The sequence below is a fragment of the Oenanthe melanoleuca genome, chromosome 2 (genome assembly GCF_029582105.1).
Source record: "Oenanthe melanoleuca isolate GR-GAL-2019-014 chromosome 2, OMel1.0, whole genome shotgun sequence".
Classification (NCBI taxonomy): Eukaryota; Metazoa; Chordata; class Aves; order Passeriformes; family Muscicapidae; genus Oenanthe; species Oenanthe melanoleuca.
The window spans coordinates 142,361,193-142,384,840 of record NC_079335.1 but is presented as its reverse complement, the minus strand read 5'-3'; the positions used below and the strand labels follow the sequence as shown (position 1 = coordinate 142,384,840).

The 23,648-nt window shown below is 41.0% G+C and overlaps 1 protein-coding gene across 4 annotated transcripts in view; it reads left to right on the top strand.

The window, feature by feature from the left end:
• The first annotated feature begins 4,361 nt into the window (after positions 1-4,361).
• GALNT11 (polypeptide N-acetylgalactosaminyltransferase 11) overlaps positions 4,362-23,648 on the top strand; it is a 44,997-nt gene continuing 25,710 nt past the window's right edge. Inside the window, exons 1-2 of one of the 4 annotated variants that reach the window (XM_056485275.1) lie at positions 4,362-4,502; positions 20,137-20,469. In XM_056485275.1, coding sequence (XP_056341250.1) covers positions 20,175-20,469 — 295 coding nt within the window. In that variant the 5' untranslated portion in view covers positions 4,362-4,502; positions 20,137-20,174. Of the gene's footprint in view, positions 4,583-11,205; positions 11,351-11,746; positions 11,921-20,136; positions 20,470-23,648 lie in introns of those variants that run through there. The other 3 variants (XM_056485276.1, XM_056485277.1, XM_056485274.1) reach the window with 3 other exon arrangements.

Genomic DNA, 23,648 nt, shown 5'->3' with positions numbered 1-23,648 from the left:
AAAAAAAAAAATCCCCTTTCAGCTATTTAATGGCTTAAGAACTGGCCATTCTGGGTGTCAGCAGCAGTATTTGTGGTTGCCCCAGAATTCTTGGCCATTGTGTATCTTCCAGGCTCAGGGAGGCATGTAACTGAGTTCCAAGTGTCACTCCATATCCATGCACCATGATACAACACACTGTCACTAATCCTTCACACAAGCCTCACTACCAACAGATCTAAGTATTTTAGGATGGCTTTTCATATACAATCTCTTGGATTCTTCTCCTAAATCAATACTTGCTGAATCAAGTCAGTGGCCTGACTAGCTAAGGAAACTTCAGGAAACAGCATTAAAAGCTAAACAATATTCCCTCTGTACAGCCTGGCAAAGCCTACAACAAAGCCTTCTGACACCCAGACTGAAGTGTCCCCACGCCAATGTCTTCATCCGCATGCAAATTCCTCCTACAGTCGATATGGAACTACTCAATACAGCTGATGAAGCAAAGAGCTATTCAGCTGTTCAGAATACACTGATCTAACTGCCTTGATGTGGTCTCAACAGTGCAACCAGGAGCAGGGTTCAGCTTGCCAACCATCTGTGCTCAGTGACAACTGTGGTGGACTGAGATATCAACAACTTCCACAGGGGATTTCAGACAGAACAGGCTTTTTAGGATACCTGCTGCTTCTTGGAGCAGGAGACCAGGTAGAAAACTCCTCAGTGCCTAAACTGGCACTTGATGCCTGCATTTATGCAACTAAATCCCACATTAATTCTTTGCTGAGTATAAGGAGAGCTTAGACATCTGGTTCACATGGAGACACCTACACACTGAAACCCAAATTTAGGTGCCTTAATCTGCTGGCTGAATCCATCCCTCTACTTGGAGATTTCCTCAGCTGGCAGCTGCATTAACATTATGTTTAGGAGGCTGCATTGGACATTTTTCTCATTTCCATTTCTAATCCACTCATGAGAATATTTATACTTGTGGGCTCTCCAATAGACTTACAGTAATTTACAACTGTAACTCTAGAGAAAACATACTTTCTTTTTTTTTATTTGAAATTTATTGCCTAGAAATTTCACTCAAGACATCTAAATCTTATGCTATGAGAAACACAGAATTCACTTTCTCTACTCCAATAGATTTTTTGACCACTATCACATTCACATTCCTTCATGGTCTTTTTCCAAATTAAACCATTCAAGTGTATCCAAACACTTTATTTATTTATTTATTTATTTATTTTTTTTTTTTTTTTTAAGGAAGCAATTCCACATCTCCAATCAGTTCATTACTTTTCTCTGTACCTTTTTTGGTGCTCTAGGGAGAATTCCACACAACAAGCATTTTTGATTTTACAAATCTTCCCTTCTCGTTCTATATTCTGGTCTTAATGTACTGAACGTCCTTTTTACCTTTCCACCCGCTCCAAAGCACAGAATTGACGCCTTCAATAGATGAGCCACAAGAGCTCCATAGATTCTATCCTGAGTGCTCCTAATAAATTTAAAGGTATGTGGGATGACCTTGTTCTGCGGGCTTTTCCTCGGTGGTGAATAAGTCTCTCTTATTCAGACATCTGTTTCTGCAAAACTATTTAGAATATAATCCCTTTGAGATCTCCACCTACTGTCAAATTTGATACATATGGCCCAAGATTTCAGAGTACTTAAGAAGAGACAGCAGAACAGATAAAACCATATATATATTCTGAGTTGTCATTTGACCCTATTCCCTTGGAAAAGCAGGCAAAAAAAAAACCCACATCAAGTGGTCTTCAGCTAAAGAAACAATAGGAAGGGAGAGATTTGAGAGCAACCAGACAAATATCCTGCTTCCTCAAACACTCAAAATAAACTCTCCAGCACTTAAAACGGCTTTTCTATGCCACTCAAAACCAGAATCACTTAGAAGCTCTAGTAGGGGATGTGCAGATTGACTTCAGTCATAGCCTGTAGGCAAACAATTGTAATAGGAAACCACTGAAACAAATTCAAGTCCTCCCAGTTACTGAAAGAACACTTGGAGTTTCCTCCAGTCCTCTCTATCACAAGAACAACAAGAACTCCACATCAGCTGGAGAAATTTGTTCTGGAAAAATAATACACATTAATTCTGTTTGGTTTTGGGGACACTTGCCTCCTTTTTCATAAAGTAGATGGGTCAATCTAAGAAAAGAGACAGGATTTAAAGAGTATCTTTTGTACCTGACTGTGCTTTCCCCTTGTGTAATTTCTGTGTCCAAGACATGTCAACAACAGAAATGAAATTTCAGTGCTTGATTACATATGGAACCCAAATTTTGACCCCAATCCACATTGACACAGGATTACTTTGGGTTACGGCTTCTTGCCAGGACTTTTATATGAGTTCTTGCTTCTTGCTGTGAGCACATAGGAAGTGGGTCAATTAGTTAACACTAAGAAGTTATCATAGATCTTATTAAGCAATTGGGTTGGACAGATTATCATTATCAAGAATTTTGAGAAGTGAAACATCTCAAAGACCTTATAGTAAATGACACTATATAGTATAGGTTTATTAATTCTGTTAATAAAATGATAATCCGAGTACCAGGGAAATTATTATGTGTAAGAATTAAGAGATATTAAATAGCTGGAATTACAAGGTGGGCAATAACTGGCCGAATTAGGACTTCTAGGATAATGGTTCTGCAGAAAACAGATAGCATATATGCTGAGGTTGCTTTTCCCTAAACGAGCTTAACACACACTTGCAGTCCTTGGGCTAAATTATTACAGGAGAGAGATCAAAGCTGCATGTTAGCTATTATGAAGCAGGAATTCTGAAAAGCTGTCTGATGGGGTGTTGACTGTGTGGCTATCTCGTTTAACTGTACCTTGCTTTCATCCTGATCCCTGCTATGTCCTTGGAATCCACCTACTAACCCCTCCACAGGCTGTAAGTCCCTTTTCTCTCACTGCAGCTTCTGATTATGGATTGCCTTTTTGCCCTCTGCACTCTAATGCTGCAGCTACAGCTCTTTGACAGGTTCTGGGTTCTGCTCTATTTTTGTTATTATAAAGCACCTTGCCATAATCTCTGGATATTGGGGGCAATACCAAAGAATGGGCTTTGATGTGTCAACCCAGTTTAATTTCCACTTCAATAAAATAAAATCTGCCATCTTCAAAGTGTCACTCAGGAGCTCAAGTTCTGTAATCTGGGTATTTATAAAATAAGCTCCCAGTCCCAACTATGCCGTGCAGATCTGACAATGAGTTTGTTCTTAAACCTCGCCAGTTACAAAACTAACATGCCTTCCAGTTTCACCCCTTTGCCTGCCAAGACCTGCCAAGACTGTCCTGCACAAACATGGATCTGTGGTGAGGTGGGTTTAGCAAGCTGGTGGTTTGACCCTTTACTCTGGATATCAAAGATCTGAGGTTTCAGCATAACTCCCCACCTGTGAGGATGTAAATCTTGTCACTATGGAAGCACATTAACCGCCAATCACAGGTTATTTCAGTATGGTTATGGTAGATTTTCTGCTATCTCCCTCTTCCAGCTGAAGAAACCACCCCCTCACATTCCACACAGCAACTCAAATTATAGGGTGAGGGATCCATAGCTGGTCAGCCCACACATCCTCCATCAGCCTGACCTACACGGCTTTTTTCCCCTTCAAAGCCCCAGACAAGTACAGGGATTGGAGTCTCTCTTTTATGAGGGGAGATTGCAGGAGCTGGTCCTGTTCAGTCTAAGGACTGAGAAGGAACCTCATTAATACGTGTAAGTATCTCAGAGGTGGGGGCCAAGGGGACAGTGCTGGACTCTTTTTGGTGGTGCCCAGCAACAGGACAACGAGCAATGGTGGACAAATGGCCATAAACTAAAACACAAGAAGTTTCACTTCAAGATGAGTAAGACCTTCTTTACATTGAGGGTGGCAGAGCACTGAACAGCTGCCTAGGGAGGTCATGGAGCCTCCCCGCTCCGGATCCAAATCCACCTTTTACACATTCCTGTGTCGCCTGCTCCATGAGAACCTGCCTTGGCAGGGATGGGCTGGACGGGATATCCAGAGATCCCTTCCGACCCACACAATTCTGTGACTGTACTTCCATGGGGCCGTTTAAGGCTGAAAAGTCCGAAACGAATACCCCGAGGGGCTGGAAAATGCTTTAATCGTCACAGAGAGCCGCCAGACACCTTGAAAAAAGCCGGTGGGGTGAGCAGAGACACACACAGCAAATCTGAGGGGAGGAGGGGCGTGAAAGCCGCATATCAACAGCCCCGCACTCCTGATTCCCCTCACAGCTCGGCAAAAGGGCCGACACAGGCAGGACACAGCCCCACAGGCCCCTGGATCTAACCCTCACGGCTCGCCATGTTCTCCGCCCGCCCCAGCCACGCCTGTCATGGCGGCGGAGGAGGAGGAGGAAGAGGAGGAGAGCGGGGAGGAGAAGGAGGAGGAGGCAGCGGTCACATGGCGCCAGCGCCGCCACAGCGGGCGCGGGGCGGGCGAAGGGGCGATGCCACCGCCGCGGTGAGTGCGGGGCTGTGCGGGACACGGGCCGAGGTGGCGGCGTGAGGGGAGGCGGCCCCGCCGGGGGAACCGGCGCCGGGGTGAGGGGCAGCCCGGGGGTACGGGTCGGGGTCAGCGGCAGCATCGCGCTCTCTGGTGCTCGGTCGTAGATTGGACTCGATGATCTCACAGGTCTTTTCCAGCCTAACTGATTGTGTGATTCTGCTTTCCCGCCTGCCCCGAGGCAGCGGTCCCTGAGCCCCCGATGCTGCTCCGGTGCGGGTCTCGGCTGAGGTGACAGCGGGCGCTGCCCCGGCCGGGTCCCCGCCTGAGCCGGCCCCTGCCTGAGGGCTCCTGCTGTAACCTGCCCCCGGGGGGAGACCGAGGAGCCGCGGCTAGTTGTGCTGCACAGGATGGGAGTATTTAGTGTTTCTTATACTCTTTAAATATATGTGGAGGAGCAGCAGCAGCCCGCCTGCAGGTAGACTGAAACTCTGCAAATCGAACCTGAAATGTGAGGATCGGTGCGTGTTGGTGTTGCTGGCGCTGCTCCGTTCATTGATTCATTTGTAGGGCGAGGTCAGGCATTGCTTTTTGGAGTGCTGTGTGACCCCCTGACGTATTAAAGCTTTCTTTATGACTGGGAAATTTATTTTAAAACCATTTCTTTCCCTTTCCCCTCCTCCCCCTCCTGCCCCCCTGCCCTCCACTCCCCTCTAGTTCTTAAGTATATACTTATATGCAACACTGAGGCTTCTCTCTTCCTTTTAGCAAATATGTGTTTTTTTTCGTGGCAGGTCTCCAGCTCTTCTAGTCACTTCATTTTTGCCATGCGGTATTTTTCTTTTTGTGTGTGTGTGTGTGCGTGTGTGTGTGTGTGTGTTAAAACTTATAAGGAGAGGTGCAGCAGAACACGCTGAAGCAAATGGACTGTCTCAAAGTTACTTGCAAGGCAGAATAAAGGGTTCCTTCCTTTCAAGAAAACAGATGGATCTGAATAAGCCACCAAAAGCCCTGGTGGCAGTGGGGGGCTTAGCAGGTCAGAATTCCCTGCTGTAATGTGGTACTGGAAGCAAACATTGTGTTTAGAATCCACCTTTCCACACAGCTCTTTCACATTTGTTCATTTTGTCACAGGTGTCAGCCTTAAAACTGCTGTTGAAAGTTATTAGAACACCGATGCTCTCTATTACAGCATCTCTGCCAAGCTGTATCCTGAGTTGTTTTTAATATCATTGCAGGGCATCTGCAGTAAACCCTACAGGATTTTTTATATAATTAAAGTGCACCCCCTACTCTTCCAAAGAAAAAAAAATCTAATGACCTGGCTTTGTTGCTGCTCCGTAAACAATCAGTGTTTTCTCTATTTGGTCCAGAGTATTTGGAACACTGCTTTCTGTTCAAAGGAAGGGTGAAATCTTTCAGTGCCAGCACAGTAATTGTGCAGGTGGGCAGGGTTGTTAGCACTCTGCTAACATGCCTTGTTTTTCCCTGGAAAATGTATTTCAACATAAGATCAAATCCCTTTTCTCCTTAGAAAGAGTAGTCTGATAGTCTGTAAGTTATATTAAGTATTCTTGCATGCTTTATGAGCTAGGATCTGCTTTTTTATTCTTTCCTATGGATGTCTTCTTAATAGGAAACTATTCCTGGGTATCCCTGAGTAGCTTAAGCTGATCCAAGTGCAGGCTGTGCCCAGGAAAGGATGGTACCAACCTCTTTCTGTCAGTATGTTTCTGCCATGTTACTCCAATAGAGAACCTCTAAACATGTGAAATAGTCCAGCTGGGATTCCTAGGCCTCATCTTAGAACAGCGTAAATGTCCAGGTGGTTCCAGATAAGAGGCTTTTGATTAACAAGCAATTGGCCTCCCCTGGTAGAACTGTCTGTGAAGAACTGCATGCCTTCTGCATAAGCTTTCCTCATCTCTGGCTAAGATAAGCTCCTGCAGAGTTTTAGGAGCTCTTCTGCAGCAGGGAAGGAAAGAAATAACAGTGCAGCTCTAATGAGCCTTCGTCTCCCAGCCTCACATGGGGATGCCAGCAGGCAAAGTGGCATTTGTTCTGCTGGAACAGAGTCTGGCTGCAGATTTCAGGGCCTGTGGCCTGGCTTCTAGTATCTAATCACATTCTCAGAGGATGCAAATCAATACTGCATTATGCACAGGAGTAACACTGGATAGAATTCCTGAAAAGCTTCTGTGTAGTTTATGAGAATGGGTGAGCCTCATCATTTTCACAGTAATGTAAAAATAACAGTAGGTGTGATTGAAGCATTTTAGGTGGCAGAAAGCCTGGAAACGGCAGGGCAAGGGGAATAAAGATAAATTATTGGTATTTTGAAAATTTATCTACAGAAAGTAGGCTTCCTCACAATAATTAATGGAAACTCCTAGTTGTTAATGGTAGGTATAAGGTGTGCATGTGGTGTGGAGCCATGTGGATGAGGTCAGAAGTGTCTGAGCAGATAGTAAAAGTGGGGATTTCAGATCTTCCAGTGGGAAAGAACAGGGTACCATGGGGATGAAAAGAGCAGAGGCAGGATGTTTCTTTGGTTTCATTCCTTGAAGGTCCTGTGGAATGGGTGCAGTCTGAGCAGCCAGCAGGCTGAGTTTGGCAGTGTGGCACCTGTGTAGGGATAACTTGAAGCAGAGAAGGGAGACTTACACTGAAGAGAAAAGGTTCTTCCAAGATTACAGTAATTCCTTTCTGTGAGTGTTATTTGTCAGCTTCCTAAAGAGTTCCATCTGCCTGGTAGGTGATAGTGCAGCTACAGGTATCCCCAAAATCAAGCAATTTTCTTTGGTACCATTCATTTTGGAGAGATGCTGCTTGCTGTTGCAGAGTAAAAGTATGTTCTTGTATTTCAAGTGCAGAAATGAATTTGTTTTTTCCTTCTTAAAAAGTATTACAGAGGTGAAGTCTGTTTGAATCCATTAGAATGTGGGAGGCAGATAAACTGTCTTTTTATCTAAGGTTTCTTTTCAAAACATGGGGGTTTATGGAGATGAAAGCATCTGCTGTTGCAGCTACTGTGTTAATGTATAAAGTAGTGTCAGTGGTAAGGTCTCGGCTGTTCAAGCAGGGCTTTGCAGCAGGAGTAAAAGCATTTGTTCAGCTCTCTGTGTATGCACCACATCCTTGAGCCACGTTCTAGCATGTTTCTCATGTGAGTCAGCATTGTGTAAGAATTAGTGTAAACGTTCTGTTTGAAAACTCTGTAAAAACTAGAAATACACTGCAGCAAAAAGGTGGAAAATTAGGAAGCTGATTGTACCATTTCATTCAAAAATTGACTTCAAGCATACTAAATTTCTGGTATTTTGTTGTAGGAACTTCTGAGCTTATTCCCTGAGATGTGAAAATATGCAAAATCTGTAGATTAAATGATGATGTTACTGAAATATAGAATATGGAATAAAGTGTCTGTAACCATGTGTTGTATGTGTTGTATCTCAGCCCTTTCTTGTGCAGTCTGGCTTGGCAGCCTAATCCTTTGCATATTTGAAACTGGAACACAGCACTCAGGGATGAATCTGAAAGGGATTAGAGACCCCTGATGCAGGATTTGGTGCTGCCTGCTCTGTGTTTTAGAGGGTGAACAAGAAGTTTTGTGCAGGCCAGGGAGGAGTCCAGAGCTGCTACCCCATAGTGCTCACAGGTCTTTGATGTCTTTGTGGCTCCAAGTTCAGTTGGGAGCAGGTGAGCTCTTGTTTTCTGTCTCATGGCAGTAGTGGCATTGCAAATTCTGCATTCCTGACGCTGAAGTTGGCTGTGACTGACAAATTCTGCCTTACCAGCTCTGCTACAGAGAGTGTTTACATTTGTGCCCCAGCCTCTCTTGCCATGGAGCAGGGCAAAAGTGACTCCTCTTGCTGCTCAAGAGGGAAGGAATATGTGCATGAGTGGCTGCTTGGGGGGTAATTGTCTACCTGCAATAACTTTTTGTCATTCCCAAGACTTCAGCTATGCAGACACTGCACCATTGAAGAAGTCAGATTTTAAATTGACAGCTAAGCTAATAAACTTGGAGAGGCATGCTGAAAGGAAGGTACCTCTGTGAAGGGTTGCTATGTGCCAGGCTGATTTAAGCAAATACTTAATGAATGTTAGAGGCATGGTCGTGGAGGTCTTGCTTGGCTAAATGACACAGATTTTCTTGTGCAGACAAGGATTAAATTGGGTGCTTTAAACCTTGGAGGTAGCCTTAGTTAAAACACAGGTAGATTGTGCTTCCTGGAAAAGTATCTTGTTTTGATTCAAAACCCCTTTGTAGGTATTTTGACTATTTTGCCAGTTCCTGAAGCATAACATCAAGAACAAAGGATACCACTGTCTCTATTGATACTTCTCATATTTGTTATTGAATATATTTTCTAGAAGTATTTCCTTTAGTTTTCCATTTCCTGGAATACCTTAATTTTGTCAGTTACCATGAATCTCTTATCTCTAGTGTCAGCAGGTATCACCTATGAACCAAGAGATGGCCAAGTTCTGGATTGCACATTAACCTTCTGTGCAAGCAGAGTGTTGAGAGGCATGGCTCCTACTGAAGTGGGAAAATGTATTTTTGATCTGCTATTCATTTTTGTTGCAACATCCATGATTTCAACATCAAAATCCTAAGTATGTTTTTCTTTTAGAAACATTGGCAATAGATAAGTAGAAGAAAAAGGACCAAGAGGGGATGGAAAAGGAGTGGTCCACAACTCTTTCCTCAAAGGGATTTCTTGTGAGAAGGAAAGATTGAGTCTGTAAGATCACAGAGAAGGAATGAAAGACTAAGAAAATTAATTTTTGGCATAACGTGTAGAAGTTTGCTCTCCTTGCAGGCAGTGGCAATCTGTTTCTGTTAGTGACTAGTTTTAATCCAACAATTAAGATACTTGCCTTAATGCATGAGGAGAGAGCCAAGACATTGAGTTGCTGAGAATCTCATCAAAATCTGCAGGAGAGCAAATACCTCGACCAAAGTGTCCCTTGGCTTGATCAGGTACATGTTGTGGTGCAGTCAGTGAGTTAAAGAAAGAACACAAAGTAGGTTTATATCCTTAGGATTCCTCTCTTTTATTAGTGTCTAGAGACATTTGTGAGAAGATAAAAGACATAGAGAGAAATCTGTGTGCAGAAAATACTTTGAACTTCTGATGAGAACATGAATCCAAAGCAAGAATATTGCAAGGTCTTGGTTTTTCTCAGAATTTCTTACTGGGAAAAAATGAAAGTTCCAAATGGCATGGATATTGTGGACTCTGTGCTAAAGCTTGGAGTGAAAAACTCCCAAGTGATGTTTGTTTCTGGACATGAGAAATGCAGATGGGCATTAGGTTCAACTCTTGCTTTTAGTATTTTTTCAATTCTACTTTTTTTTTTAACAATGGCCATTCACATGGAAAAACACAGGACATGGTACATGGAGGAAATTATTAGGACTGCCATCCTTAACAGCATGGAGAAATGTAACAGGGCAGTTTAGCATGTTAAATATTTTCCTGTTAGAGGTGATCTAAGGACTTAAACTGTAACTTGTTTTAACCTCTCATCTAATTCTGGGGCTACATTTAATCTATTGTTTATATATTTGTTTGTTTGTGTTTGGTTTCTGTTGTTTGGGGTTTTTAAAAACAAATCCTTATGCTTCTATCAGTAATTCAGGCTCCATAAAGCTGTTTGATCCTGAACAAAGTATTTTTATGTAAATTTCTGCCTATTGAAAAGGAAAACCTGCAGAAAGAGAAATGAAGTAGATTTGGGTGATTTGTGGGGAGTAGGCACAGAGGTCTAGGAATTCTGTAATCTGATGCTGCAGGGTAAGGTGCAATGTAGCCATTCTTATTAAGACAGTTTCCAACTCTAGCACAAATGGTAACATAATTGCATTGATTTTGCATTTTATACATATTCAGGTAGGGTTTTTGGAAGTTTCCAGTGTGTTGGCAGGTGTCTTTTGTGTATGTTTTGTATCCAGCTGTTGATATCAGTACTGAGTTCTGCACAAGTGGATGGTAGATGTCTTCTGGGAGCTACTGCAGAACCTGTGCCAAGTGCAGTTTCCATGGTTAGTAGTCACAGGTTTAAAACAGACTGGTCAACCCCACTTTTTACCAATGTCCCACTCAAATGTCCTTCAAAGAGATCTGTTTTGTTAACAGATTTGCTGCCAGCTTTTTTTTTTTTTATGTCAGGAGAGTTGCACAAACAAAGCCTGATTTTTATTTTTTTAAATTTTGTAATTTTTTTAAAAATTTGAAAATGTGTTTTCACTTTCCTTGTAAAAGACTGGAAAAAACTCCAGAACAATTTTGATGAAAATTTCTGAAAATGAACAGAAAACATACATAGAAAATTTTGGTCAAAATGTGAAAATCTTATGAAGTTTTTAGCGATTTGGAAAATAAGGAGTAAGGGAATTTTTGTACAATTTAATTATCATTTTCTCCAGAATTACTGTGGTCTAATAATGATGAAGAATGTTGCTGATTGATTATGTGAGTGGCAGGAAGATGATCATGTGTGTATTGCCAAATCCATGGATTGATATATGGATCATGCATCAGCTGAAAAAAACATAATAAAAGAGATGTGAAAAATAATTACAAAAATATATTGATGATTTTGGGGCAGTGAATACAGCCAAATGATTATATGCAGTACTGGTGTCCTCAGAACCATCCAAACTGGCCTGTTTTCCTAGAGAAACCTGTGCTTGTTTCCCCATTCCCAGTCAGGACCGGCAAGCAACAAAGTGTTAAGTTTCTGGCTCAGCGCTTCATTGTTCACTGGGAATGAAGACACCGCTGCTGCTGCTGCAGTCAATGTGCTCTCCCTGTGTAACCTTGCTCTGCTTTAGCTGACTCTTCTGGAAAAAGGTGAGGGTTCTACAGTTCAGCTGTTCCTGTAGAAGTGTCACTAATCTAATTATTTTGCATGAATCTGCGTTTTTGTTGTTATTTCAGTGAGCTTTGCAGGCATAGAACTTGAGGAACAGCCAAGCAGATTTTTAAACGTTTAGGAAAGGTATTAAGCAGCTTATTTGTGTGTAGATGACCTTGTAAGCTCTCTTACATTCTGCATTTGTATATAGTGCTGAAGGGTTGTTAAACTAATATTTAGATGCATGGATCTTTAATGTGAGAGATGCAATGAAGAACAACTTGTGGGGTGTTTAACCTTGCTGCTTTCTAAGCTCTGTGAAGAAGGAAGAGACTGTATTACAAAATGCATTGCAGCTTGCTTTGGAGACAATCTGGGTTTTTTCAGAGCTGGTTTTATTGATGAAAAGAGTCTTGCTGTTTGAATTAGAAGAAAGTATTTGTCAGCAGCAAAAAAGGCTGAAGGTATTTTTAGGACTCCGGGAATGGCATGACATGCATTTGTGTGCCAGATGGCTTAAAGGAACATCCAGCCCAGCAGCCTACGGAGCGTTTGTCAGGGGATAGGTAAGAATGCTTTCTTATAACTGTGCTTTGGGAAATAAGCTTTTTTTTGGAGGTGAATGAGGACACTGCAGCAGTATGAAACTGTGTACTGTATAGCACTTATTTACCCAGAAGTGAGAACTAGGATTTTGGTAAGCTTGTATTTCTAATCCAATAGTCCTTGTTTTCTCTAATCAGGCTGGACTATAATGTTACTTTTCTAGATGCAATGTTGTACCACTAGTTGTAACTAAACCTGGTGCTCTTTTCAGCTGTTTGTTAACATGAGATCCTGACTTCAAAAAGTTTTTCTTTCCAAAACTTGTAACTGTTTTTTCCATTAAAATTGTGTTCTTAAATTACAGGCCTTGTGAAATACACTCATTTCACGGAGTAGAGTAATATGTGTGGAGAAAGTAATCCTTTATCAATTAGGGAAAAACCCAATATGTCTTATTGTTGACAAAGAAGTGGAAGATGTTACTGCAGAAGATACTTGAACATTTCTTTAAGGGTGTTTTTTTTTTTTTTTTTTTTTTTGAAAATTGAGTAGATAAAGGAGGAATTTAATATTTTCATTATAAAAACCCAAAGTGTTTGCATTCAGTCTGGAATGGCATCCTGCTAAGTAAAGCTTTTTTACTGGAGTTGAGAAATTCCAAAAAGCTTGATAAGCAACTTTATGTTCCTTGAGAAGGTGTTTCAATGTATAGTTCACAGATTTGAAGATGATTCTATGCAATATTTAGACATCTCTGGTTAAAGCCCAAAAACTGAAATACAAATTAGTATATGAGTGAGTCATTTGACACTGGAAAAATAGTGAGGGCTGAGAGCGTAAAGACTTAACAAGATGAATTTTTAAATTTGTCCTGAAACACTTAAAGCTTTTAGACTTCATATATACAGAGTATAGTTTCATAGGTCTTCAACAATTCATGCAACTAATCTATATGCCTTTCTTTATCTTTGAAATATAATTAATATTATTGGTATTTTAAGATTATCTGTAAAGTGTTGCTCAAGATTTTGTATTCATTCCAGGAGGATTTATTTTAGGTAGTATGACATAGATTTGTATATCTGTGCTGAAATGACTAAACTGTTGGCTCTCAAAACTTTGAAAGTTGAATTTAGAAGGGACTTGCAGAGGCTAATTAAAAATAGATCTTAATGTGTCATCTCATTAAAATGAATGGGAACAATGGTCTTATGCAAGAGGGCAGTCTGTGGTCCATAGGATATTTCTGTGAATGAGTGTTGGTGTGACTGAACATTAACATTAATGTGATTTAACATTAATCTTTTTTAGTTCTTTCTTTCTCATACCTTGCACCTCATTAAATAGCCTGGGTCTGTTTTCTTGGTAACATCTCTGTAGCAACAGGCAGCTATTTTAGTTCTTATCCCAAAGCTGTCTCTTCTGCAAGCTGAAGGAACCCAGCATCCTGAGTTCTCACAGGGCAAGTGTAACAGCCTGTGACTGTCTTGGTGGCCTTTCAGTGAACTCACTCTACTTTCCTGATGTCTGTCTGGTACTGACAAATCCCTCCCTGGCTGCTGTCCTCTGCCTGTGGTCACAGGGAGCTGTGGAATTGCACTCCTGGGTCAGCTGCCTGTGTTCCTGTGTGTCCATCCCTCAGCCTTCCTTGCTGCAGGGCTGTGCTCTGGCTCAGGCTTAGCCAGGCCTTGGCTGGTCCTTGTCTGCAGAGCTGTTCCTGAGACTGTGCCAGCAGCCACCGAGTTTGCCTGTCCCAGGTGCAGGACTGAAATGTTATGATTTAGGTTCCTGTTGGCCCAACCTATCTTGACATGAGTAGTTACCTGCCTGTATTGTGTCAAAAAAAGCCACTTAATTCATAAAGTGCAATCACTCATCCATCTGTAAGGTCAAAAATCAGTGGTGGCTTTTAATTAAAAACAAACCGGTAGGTAGATCCAATTTAGTGATAAAATAATCCTGTAGGAGAGATTTTTAGGAAGGAGTTAAATTGGCTTAGATTCTGGAGCACATGAAACACTTTTATTTGGAAGTATCACTTTTGCTCTGGCTGTATGTTCAGTGGATGTTGCTCCTAGTGCTGTATGTTAGATCTGAAGAAAAAGCTGCCCGAGGTATCCCTTTTTCATCTTGTTGGTCTATTAACTATGACTTTCCCTGAAAAGAGCAATTCTAATGGAAAGGTTGCCTGAAAAAAAATAATTCTCATGCAAGTGCAGAAGGTGTGTGAATGGCATCTCTGTGTGATGAGTGTGTATTATTGCAGTACTACTTCCTAATATGGCCTCTGTTCTTTGCACTGCTAATGCTGTTGTTTGATAGTGATTCAACCAGTGAATTGGAAAGCCTGTTCATGGCAAGCTATAACCTCTTGGAGGCCAAGAAATGTAAGAAGAGTTAAGGCTATTAAAAGAGAAAAGTTGTATTCGTGAGTAGTGTTGTAGTGTTATTTAGTATTATTGTCTTCTGCTCCCTCCAAAAAGTAAAAAACTAAAGAAGCTCATGCAACAAATTATCATAATACTCTGTGGAAAGATAAAGTAGATAAGTGATGGAGTTTTTTTGGTAGAATGCTATTTAAAAATGAAGATTATACACATATTTTCCTTGCCTCAATATAGTTCCAAAATACACAGCTAGTCTTGCAGGGGACCTGGGTAGTATGAGTTGTGTATCTGTCTTTTCCTGGCTGTTTTTTTAGAGGAAAAGCTGTCCTTGGAAAAACTGCAAGTAGACTTTAAGGTTTTCTCAAATAATTTTTACTCCTACTTCAAAAATCTTGAGGTTATCCTGATCCTCTGTTTGACCTCCGACAAACATGAGTTCTGGCACAGTTATGAAATATCTACTCATATGGTGTATTTACTAAACTGTTGAGGTTAATCCAAGCAGATGTCAGTGTTTAAGCAGTGGCAGGTCATAGAGTCTATAGCAAATATTGCTCTTTAAGTCAAAATATTGTGGATTGTGGCTGACATTTTTTGCTTCCTTTAAAAATATCCAAGGCCAACACATTGGGCCAGTGTTACTGAGAGCTGCACAGGTTACTAACAACAAACCCTCCTGGGCTGTGAAGGGGAACACAGTTGTATCCTTGTTGGGCCAGTTGTTAAATGAATGTAAATGTTCCTAGGCTTGATGTATGAAATGAATGTCAGGGTGATGGTGTATGGTTGCTAAAAGAAGCTGGTGTGACATGAAAAGCCTATTGCACAGTGAATACTGCAGCTCAGGTCTGACAGGTGGCTCCTGGAGAGTTTTTCAGCTTTGTGATTGCTTGAATTTAAGAGACCTTTCCTGAGTTACTAATATTTAACCTTTAGAGTTCTCCTAAAAAAACTCAAAACAATTATTTACTACTTGTGCAAGAAACTGAGACTTATGTACTGGAATTTGTGGAAATTAGACAGCAATATTTTACTCCTGGCATTTCTGATATGTGGGTCTGCAAATTTGGTTCCAAAGCTTTGCCAAAGGAAAACTGTCATGCAATAAATATATGGCAGTCAAAATAGAGCAACAAGACAGACACTGAAAGGCTGAATATTTGGTTAGAAATTTTCAGAATACTGTTCCTTGTCTTGGTCTCTTCTGAGCTAGTGGAGGCAGCTTCTAAGATATGTTTTTTCCTTTCTTGCCTCCAAACTGGATTGGAATTTCCTGATGTAGGAGATACTGCCACCTTTGATGATTTGTGCTTGTCATGTTGAAGTGTCTCTGGATTCCTGAGTACACCAGAGTGAACAGCCATGAACTCCATGCATCTCTGGGGCATGGGAATGAATACCTGTAAAATACTTAAAGGTATTATCATTTATTGCTTGCTATGGAAGCTCCTATCTTGCCAAGGGAAAGGAAATGCCTTCTGTTTATTCTGGATGTTCTTAACTACTTGAGTTTTTGGAAAGGAGAATTGTTTGAGATTTTTTTTTTTTTTTTTTTTTTTTTTTACTTTTGGCAGCTGTACTGCTTTTCAGAAATGAAAGGGAGATGCATGATAGACCCTCAAGCCTAGTTTCTTTCCAGGAAAATTTGTGAAGAACTGTATTGTGAAACTTTTCTTCGTGCTATATTTAAACCATGGATTATTTTTTGTGGCATTTAGTATTTTTGTTTGCACTTGAATAAATAAATAGAAAAGGCTTTTAACTGTACTGTCCAAATAGCAATTTATTGGTGACTGGACTCATTGTTACAGTATTGCATAGGTGAAAATTATTCTTATGAGGCCGTTGGTTGTCTGAATAATACAATTCTGCTTTTTTAAAAATTTCACTTGTGTCTATCTAACTGTTCAAACCTGCCAGCTGTGCTTGCATTAGCAGAGCTTTAGGCTGTTGAGTTAAAAATACATATAATCTGTTTATTTCATGTAGCATGGATCAGGGCTGAGAAAGATCCCAATACTTTGGATTTCAAAGGCATGTCCTTTGCATCTTCTGTATTCAGGAACAGGTTTTCTCTATTTAAGAAAAAGAAAAAAACAAAAGTGAAGAAGAAATTAAGAAGGATTTGGCTTTGCTTACGTTTCAAAATCCTGCTTGGGGAAACCAACTGGGGGAGGATGGATATTTAAGACGCTCATCAAGGTATTCTGACCATCCATAGTCTGAGACAGTTGTTGAGTAAATTGGCAAAATGTATTTCCCAGAACACTTCACAACTGGAGACCAAAGAATTCTCCAGAAGACAGAGTAAGACTTTTTTTTATTCACTGTGTCTGCATGGCAGGAGGTCATGGATAGGGAGATGGCTGAGGTGAGAGTCAAGGGTTGAGTGTCAGGCTCTGTGAACTGAATGTTTCCTCCTGTGTCCTTCTGCCCAGCTGCAGTCTCCTTCTCCTTCTCCCTCTGGCACTTATCAAAGTGGTTTTTTTTAATTGCACACTGACATGAGTGGAGGGATTCTTGTTTTTTGGTATATTGAGGAGGGACAGAGATATATTAATATGAGTGTGCTTTGTATGCATAGAAGTGTAGGGCTGGAAGGGTTCTCTTGGCTCCTCAGGGCAGATCCCACGCCGAACTGACGTGGCTGAAGACTCGGAAACCTCCTCTGGCCTAAAGCACATCTGTAAGAAGTCAGTCAGCCAAAAACTGTCTAAAGCTGGAGTGTGCAGCTCTGACATAGATTGTGACTCTATCTGCTTAAATGGTAGAAGTGGTTGAAATCAAAAGGACAGTGCTTGTGTAAATACATATGTGTTGGTGAATAAAGTGAACTAACAAGCCTGAAGGTGCTTTTCATACATGGGGTTAACTTTTTTTCTGACCTCCCTTCAGAAAGGTCTACATAGTGAGGCTGTATTTTCCTGCTACATAAATTACCAAATGTTTTGGTTGAATAGCAAGGTACTAAATGTGCACAGGCTGTGCATTGTGGAGGCTCTGACATTTGATTTAAATGCAGTATTTCAACATCTTTATCATTTTACAAAATGCCAGAATAGTGAAGGAGAGGAAAAGTAAGTGAAGCAGATCTAGCAAGGATAAGGTAGAAATAATACTGGTTTATGTAGCTTTGGTTTGCATTTGTTACTTTTGTAGCAGGAGCCAAGCCTGAGTTTTCAGCCTGGTCAGAGGTGGAAGGGATGTACAGCAGTGTCCTCACTCTGGTGATTAGTAATTTATCCCTTCCTCTTTAAGCTGAGTGTGCCTGATGTCAGTCACAGCAAACTTTAACCTTACTGTAGCTGGAAGTGCCACAGCAGCAGGTGTAGCTCTGAGCCATGAAAGAGATGCAAGGAACTAGGGAAATGTTTAATCCATGAGGAATTCTGCTCTGTGTGCCTGTCTTCTGACTGTTGCCAGAGATAGAATAGATTGTTTTTTTCTGTGCAAGCTGCCGTGTAGATGTATCCTTAAACGACTCTGAAATGAAAAGGTTCCTTCTCTGTTACAGTAATTTTTATTTTACTAGGACAGTTGTGTTCCAGAGTGTCAGTGCATGTTAGGATTGTCCATCTGTGTTACCATAGTGAATGGAAAAACACCTCTAGCAGTTTTTGAGGAGCAGTATGTTAGGCTTGGACTAATCTCACCGCAGATGACCTTCTGGTGGCCATGCAAAAAGAACCTGGCAAGCACCCAGATCCTCTTTTATGGAGAAGCATTAATTGTCTGCAGACTGCCGAGCAAGAAGAATTATTATAATGAGAGGATATAACTGTTTATCTGCTCCTGCTCCTCTGCAGCCTCACATGCTTTTTCTGAGCCATGGTTCACCTTGCTGTGGTCGTGTTAGCACAGGGTGTGAGGCACTGGGGATTGGTCATCTCTGCTTCTCTAACTGGTAAACCTATTCTGCTAGGAAAAATGAGGATTTTCTTTGATTGCTTCTTACCCAGAGCATTTGGTGCCTGGCTAATTTCATGGCTTTGCAATTAAGCAGTGAGATTTCTGTGTGACAGTGTTAGAGAGAGAGCCTGTTTCACAGAGAGTGCAATTCATCTGTATACACGGGTCAGCCTGAGATTTAAACCCTCTGTGAGACCTTTTTAAGCTCCTTGGCCTCAACTGCTCCGTAGATTGTTGCCTTGCAGAAGTGAGGGAGTGTGACATGATAAGGACAATGGGTAAATTATTTTTGAGGAGACTGGGTTTTGGTTTTTTGCTTTACTCTGTGGATATTTTATTCTCGGTAGATGATGACCTGCTGCACTCTGGGAAATGTAAGCTTGAATTCTGACATATATTTTTTTTTTTTTGGATGCAAGTCACTAAGGACTCAGAATTACATTGTCAAAGTAAATGGTGTCTTTATAATGTTCTTTGGGATCATTAACAGCTTCTACCTTTATTGAATGGTCTCCCATATTGAGAAGGAATAATTTGTTTGTACTCATAAATGTTCTGGTGGTATGTTTTTTGCCAGACTGACCTGAAAACTTCTGGTAGTTTCTGACTTTTTGAGTAGTTGGAAAAGTACATCAGTATAAATTATTGACTCCCACCCCAATATTTGTTTTCTTAAAATACAAGTTTTCCTAATTAAAAGGTGATTAAATTATTCCCTGACTTTTTTGTTACTGTGCAAATAATTTGTCGTGGTTAGATAGTGATAAAAGAAATCAAATTCTTTGAGTCAGCATTTTTGCCCCTGAGTTTGGGGAACTAACCTATACAGTTTTTAAGGCGTGTGGGTTTTTTTATTTTTGGTGTGTGTTGTTTGGAGCTTTTGTTTTTTTGGTTTTGTTTAGTTTCTTTTGCAGGGTGGGGGGAGGGTGTTGAGCCTTTTTTAGGTTTGGGGAACTCCAGAAAGTCTATCCAATTCTCCTGGCCCATAAGTAAAATATTTTCAGCCGTTTCATTTGCTTTACTTCACAATTTTACTTCTGACAGTAATTTTCAGTATTGCTTCGGAAAATTGTCTTGTGGATGTCTAAAGTAAAACTCCAGTCTGGGTTGCTTCTTTCCAGCTGTAGATGGGCATCTCCTCCAGGGAATATGAAAGCTTTTCTGGAGTCTGCAGAGGCCTGGAGGAACCCAGTAAATTACCTTAGAGCATTTCCTTCTTTTCCTACCCTGTCTGTCTTCTTTCTGTGGAGAAGATTATCCATAAATGTGAATATCTTGGTGCTGTGTGTTGTTCAGTTGCACCCATGTTTTCTGGAACTCCTGGGGCACTCATGAGGGTTGTTCTTAAATGTGGGGCAAGAAGAACTGAACCCACGTAGCTTTTTTGAATCAGTGGTCTCTAATTCCATACTTTAGGATAGGATCTGAGCTACAAAAATGGATACATGTGGACCTACTCTTGAGCAACTGGCTCAGAGTGGCCCTGCTTGAGCAAGGGGGTTGGGCAAGGTGACTTTCAAATGCCCTTTCCAGCCAAAACAATTCCATGAAGAATCAATTCCCTGTGTATAGTATATCTAATTATATACTTAGATGTTTAATTCAAGGCAGGCATACTAGAAATATACTGTTGTGGAACAGAGATAATTATATAACTATTCTGAGGAAAATTAATAATTTTTACCTTTAATTGTGGTGCATCACTGGGGTCTTAGTGATTGCTTGCTTCATATTGTAAAGCAGTGGTATCCACATTAAATGTGAAAACTGGTCATGTTCACTTTTTGAATGTGAGAGTGAAAAGGGATTTACTTCTTAAGATCTGCGCCTAAAGTTTAAGTTCTAAAAAGGATTTAAGGAGGAGTAATCTATCAAATGTATTTTGTAATGTATAAGTAACAGGCAGCACTCCAAAAATGTGTATTTTCACTCTTTTTCAGGTAATTGAGAATGGGCCCTCAAGGATGCTGAGTCTACAATGGGAAGTGTCACACTTCGTTATTTCTGCTATGGGTGCCTCTTCACATCTGTGACCTGGACACTTCTGCTCTTTGTTTATTTCAACTTCAGTGAAGAGAACCAATCCTTCAAGAATGTGCCCATCAAGGGGCTGGAACCTCAGAGGCCATTTCCAAAAAAATTCTACCCCCGTTTTACACGGGGGCCAGTTCATATAGCTGAATTGCAACAGAAAGAGAATAAGATAGGAAACTCTTTTGGAAATCATATCCAGGATCCAGTTAAGGGGGAGATAGAATTCTCTCCTGAAATGGGTAAGTGTTTTTCCATGGTTTTAGTGACAAACTTAGTAAAACAAGAGGAGAAATAATTTTCTGTAAAAAAAATCTCAGGGGAGAACGTATAATGAAGAAGTTTTGTTAGTTAAAATGCAGGTGGTACTCATGGCTCTCTTCATTAGGAATTACTTAAAATTTATTCTCCAATGCTTAACCCAAAATACATTCTTTCTAACATTTATATTTATGCTGTATAAGTGCTGGTGAAGACTGGGTTACAGCAGGGTCTGCCCTAGATAAACTAAACCTTGCTTTCAGAAGGTTCAGTGTGTGCTTGTTTCATATCTTACTCCTGTATTAATTTGGCTCGAATACGTAAGCTTCAATTAGCTACAGAGAAACTCTACTTACATGCAGTAATTAAAAATAGCTTGATATCAATAAACAATGAAGAGGACCCGTTGATTTGGAGAATATGCTTGGAGTATGACTTAATTTACAAGAAATGCAGGTAGGACAAACTTACAATGCAAGATTGAGATGACAGTAGTTAGAGCCAAATCCTGCTTAGTTTGTACCAGCAAAGATCTGTATGTTTCACTAGAGCATATTTCATCAATAAGGTGGTTTAGTTTTGTGTTCCAAATTAAAATACTTTGTGTATTCTAGTGCTTAGAGGATGTTCTCTGCTGTGTTTAGATATACAAATGTTGTGTACTGGCTTAAAGTTTGGTTTCAGTCTGGAGGCAGAAGTGTTGTGGCAGTGTTGGGCTATTGGTTTCTGCTGCTGCTTTGGGAAATATAGCACAGAAGCCTTCACAGCCAGGGTTTAATGCTCAGATCTCAGGGAAGTCCCCTGTCATGGCTGTGGATGAATGGTGACTCACGAGCTTTGTGAGTTTATAGAACTTTACCAAACTTCACTTCCTGAGTTGGTCATTAGACCTGTATGAATATGTTAGTAGAATGGCAGTGCATGTTGCCCTGTGGCATCACAAGTGTTTTTCAGTTCACTGCAAAAAGCCTGAATGCCAAGTGAAGTGAAGGCCAGTCCAGGGGTGGCCAATAATTTCCAGCTATTCAGTCTGGGCCAGGAAAGAAATGGAGCTTCTTAACTGAGAAGTCCTTTGATCTTCAAACCAAGTGACTGGTTTGGTTGGTGAAAGCCAAGGGGAGTTGCACTGCCAGGATAAATTCTACAGGAATCATCAGGAGAGAGCTCTTAAGACGAGGTCATGTAGGAAAGGCCTTCCTGAAGTCTGTTTAGGGTAGGACAGTGATAAACGTGCAAAGCAAAAAAAAAAAAAAAAAAAAAAAGTGAAAAGAAAGTTGGTGAATGATAGTCAAAACCTGTCATCTGGTAGATCAGTCTGGTTTTTATTTTTTCAATAATCTGTGAAAGCCATATAACACTGCTGAAGTAAAGCCTTAACTGAGGTTTTGATTGCAAGCCCCTTGTTTTCCAAGGGCGTCTATCTGCTATTTGAACTAAAATATTTCATGTCTTTTGCATGCATTTGATGCTGTTCTTCATGAGAAGGTTTTAAAAATATTAGCACTCCTTGAATATATTCATAAGATCAGAAAAATGTAGTTAGTAGTTGGCTGTGGATGGATTGTAGAATGAAACATTTTGGATGTGTTTTAAGCTCATGCATGGTATGAAGAAAACATTTTAAGGTGACCACAGTACATTGTGCCACTGATTATGCCAGAATAATGGAACTGGATGTCTGAACTGACCAGCTGGAGATGTTCCTTTGGGAATGGATGTGTTCCATTAGAGGACTGAGTGATACCTTGAGGCTGCTAGGGCTGGGGGAAGTTTGCTGTTTACTGCCACTGTAAACAGACCTCATTCCTACCCCCACAGCACAGCTCATCCAGAGTGGGAGCACTCATCTGTGAGCAGCACAGTCAGGAGACACGGCGTGGATGTGTCCTGTGTATCTCAGATATCACTACCCAGCACTTCCCACTTGGTCCTGCACAAATGTCAGGGCATTTACTCTTGAGCTGGTTGATAGTGCAGCTGCATTGCCATTGCTGAACTCGAGACTGAAAGCCACAGGGTGGTAAATGTAAATGGTGGGAATGTGATGCATGGAAATCCCTCCAGAATGTCACCTGGTACCTGTAGTAGACTTTGTCACTGAGACACAGCTGTGCTCCAAAGGCCCAGATGGATTACTTGTTTTGAAGCTTTTTTCCATTGCAAACTTTTAAAATTACTTCTCTCTTGTGCTTAACCCAGCTCATTTTCTCCAGGCTTGAGCTCAGCTGGCTTTTGCATAGCTGGTGAAAATGGGAGAACATGAAGTGTGGAGACAGGCTGAGAGGATTGAGTTTATTCTGCCTCAGAGAGAAGGCTGAGGGGTGAGATTTTATTGCTGTCAGCAGCAGCTGAATAGGAGGCTGTGGGAAGATGGAGGCAGACTCCTTCCAGAGGATGATGATAAGAAATTGGAGTGAGGGCATTTCAGTTGTGGAAGAGGAAGAACATTTTCAGTGTGATGGTAGTCAAATGCTTGAACAGGGAAATAAGAGGTTGTAGGAATCTCCATCTTTGGAGATAATGAAGGCTTTCAAAACTTAACTGCACTGATTTCTGAGCAACCTGATCTAGCTGGACTTGCTTGTGCGAGACCAGGTGTCCCTTTCAATCTGAGTTAGTCTATAAATGCATGAAACATATTTTCCTAGAAGTATGTAAATGAGGAACCCTCTTGTTAACTATTTTCTGCAGATTTTGAATGATATGGAGATGATGGGCAGGGTGGAAGGAGATAACTTATATGATCCTTGCTTACTTCTTGTACTGAAATTTCAGTGAAATTGCCTGTGTAGCTTGATAATAACAGAAGAGGTGACAGTCATCTCATTCTGTGCAGCCAGCTGAATAGAGACCATAAAAAATAATCACTCTGTACCTGAATTGTTGCAGAAATAGCTGGAGGCACAGGTGGTGGCAGACACCAGCTGTCTCTCCCTCATGGAGCTGTGTCAAGTGCCACAATGTTTTGGTTTATTCACACTGGTGAGTGCATGGCTCAGTGAGAGAAGCCCATGGCACTGAGTCGAGGCAGGCAGGATGGCATTGAAAATTTCATCTTGGCTTGTAGTAGCATTTCCTAATACCAACAGTTACTTCTGCTATGCTTAGCTGTTGCTACTTCTGCTAAAATAATCAGTAAACAGCAGCTCTGCTGGTGTTT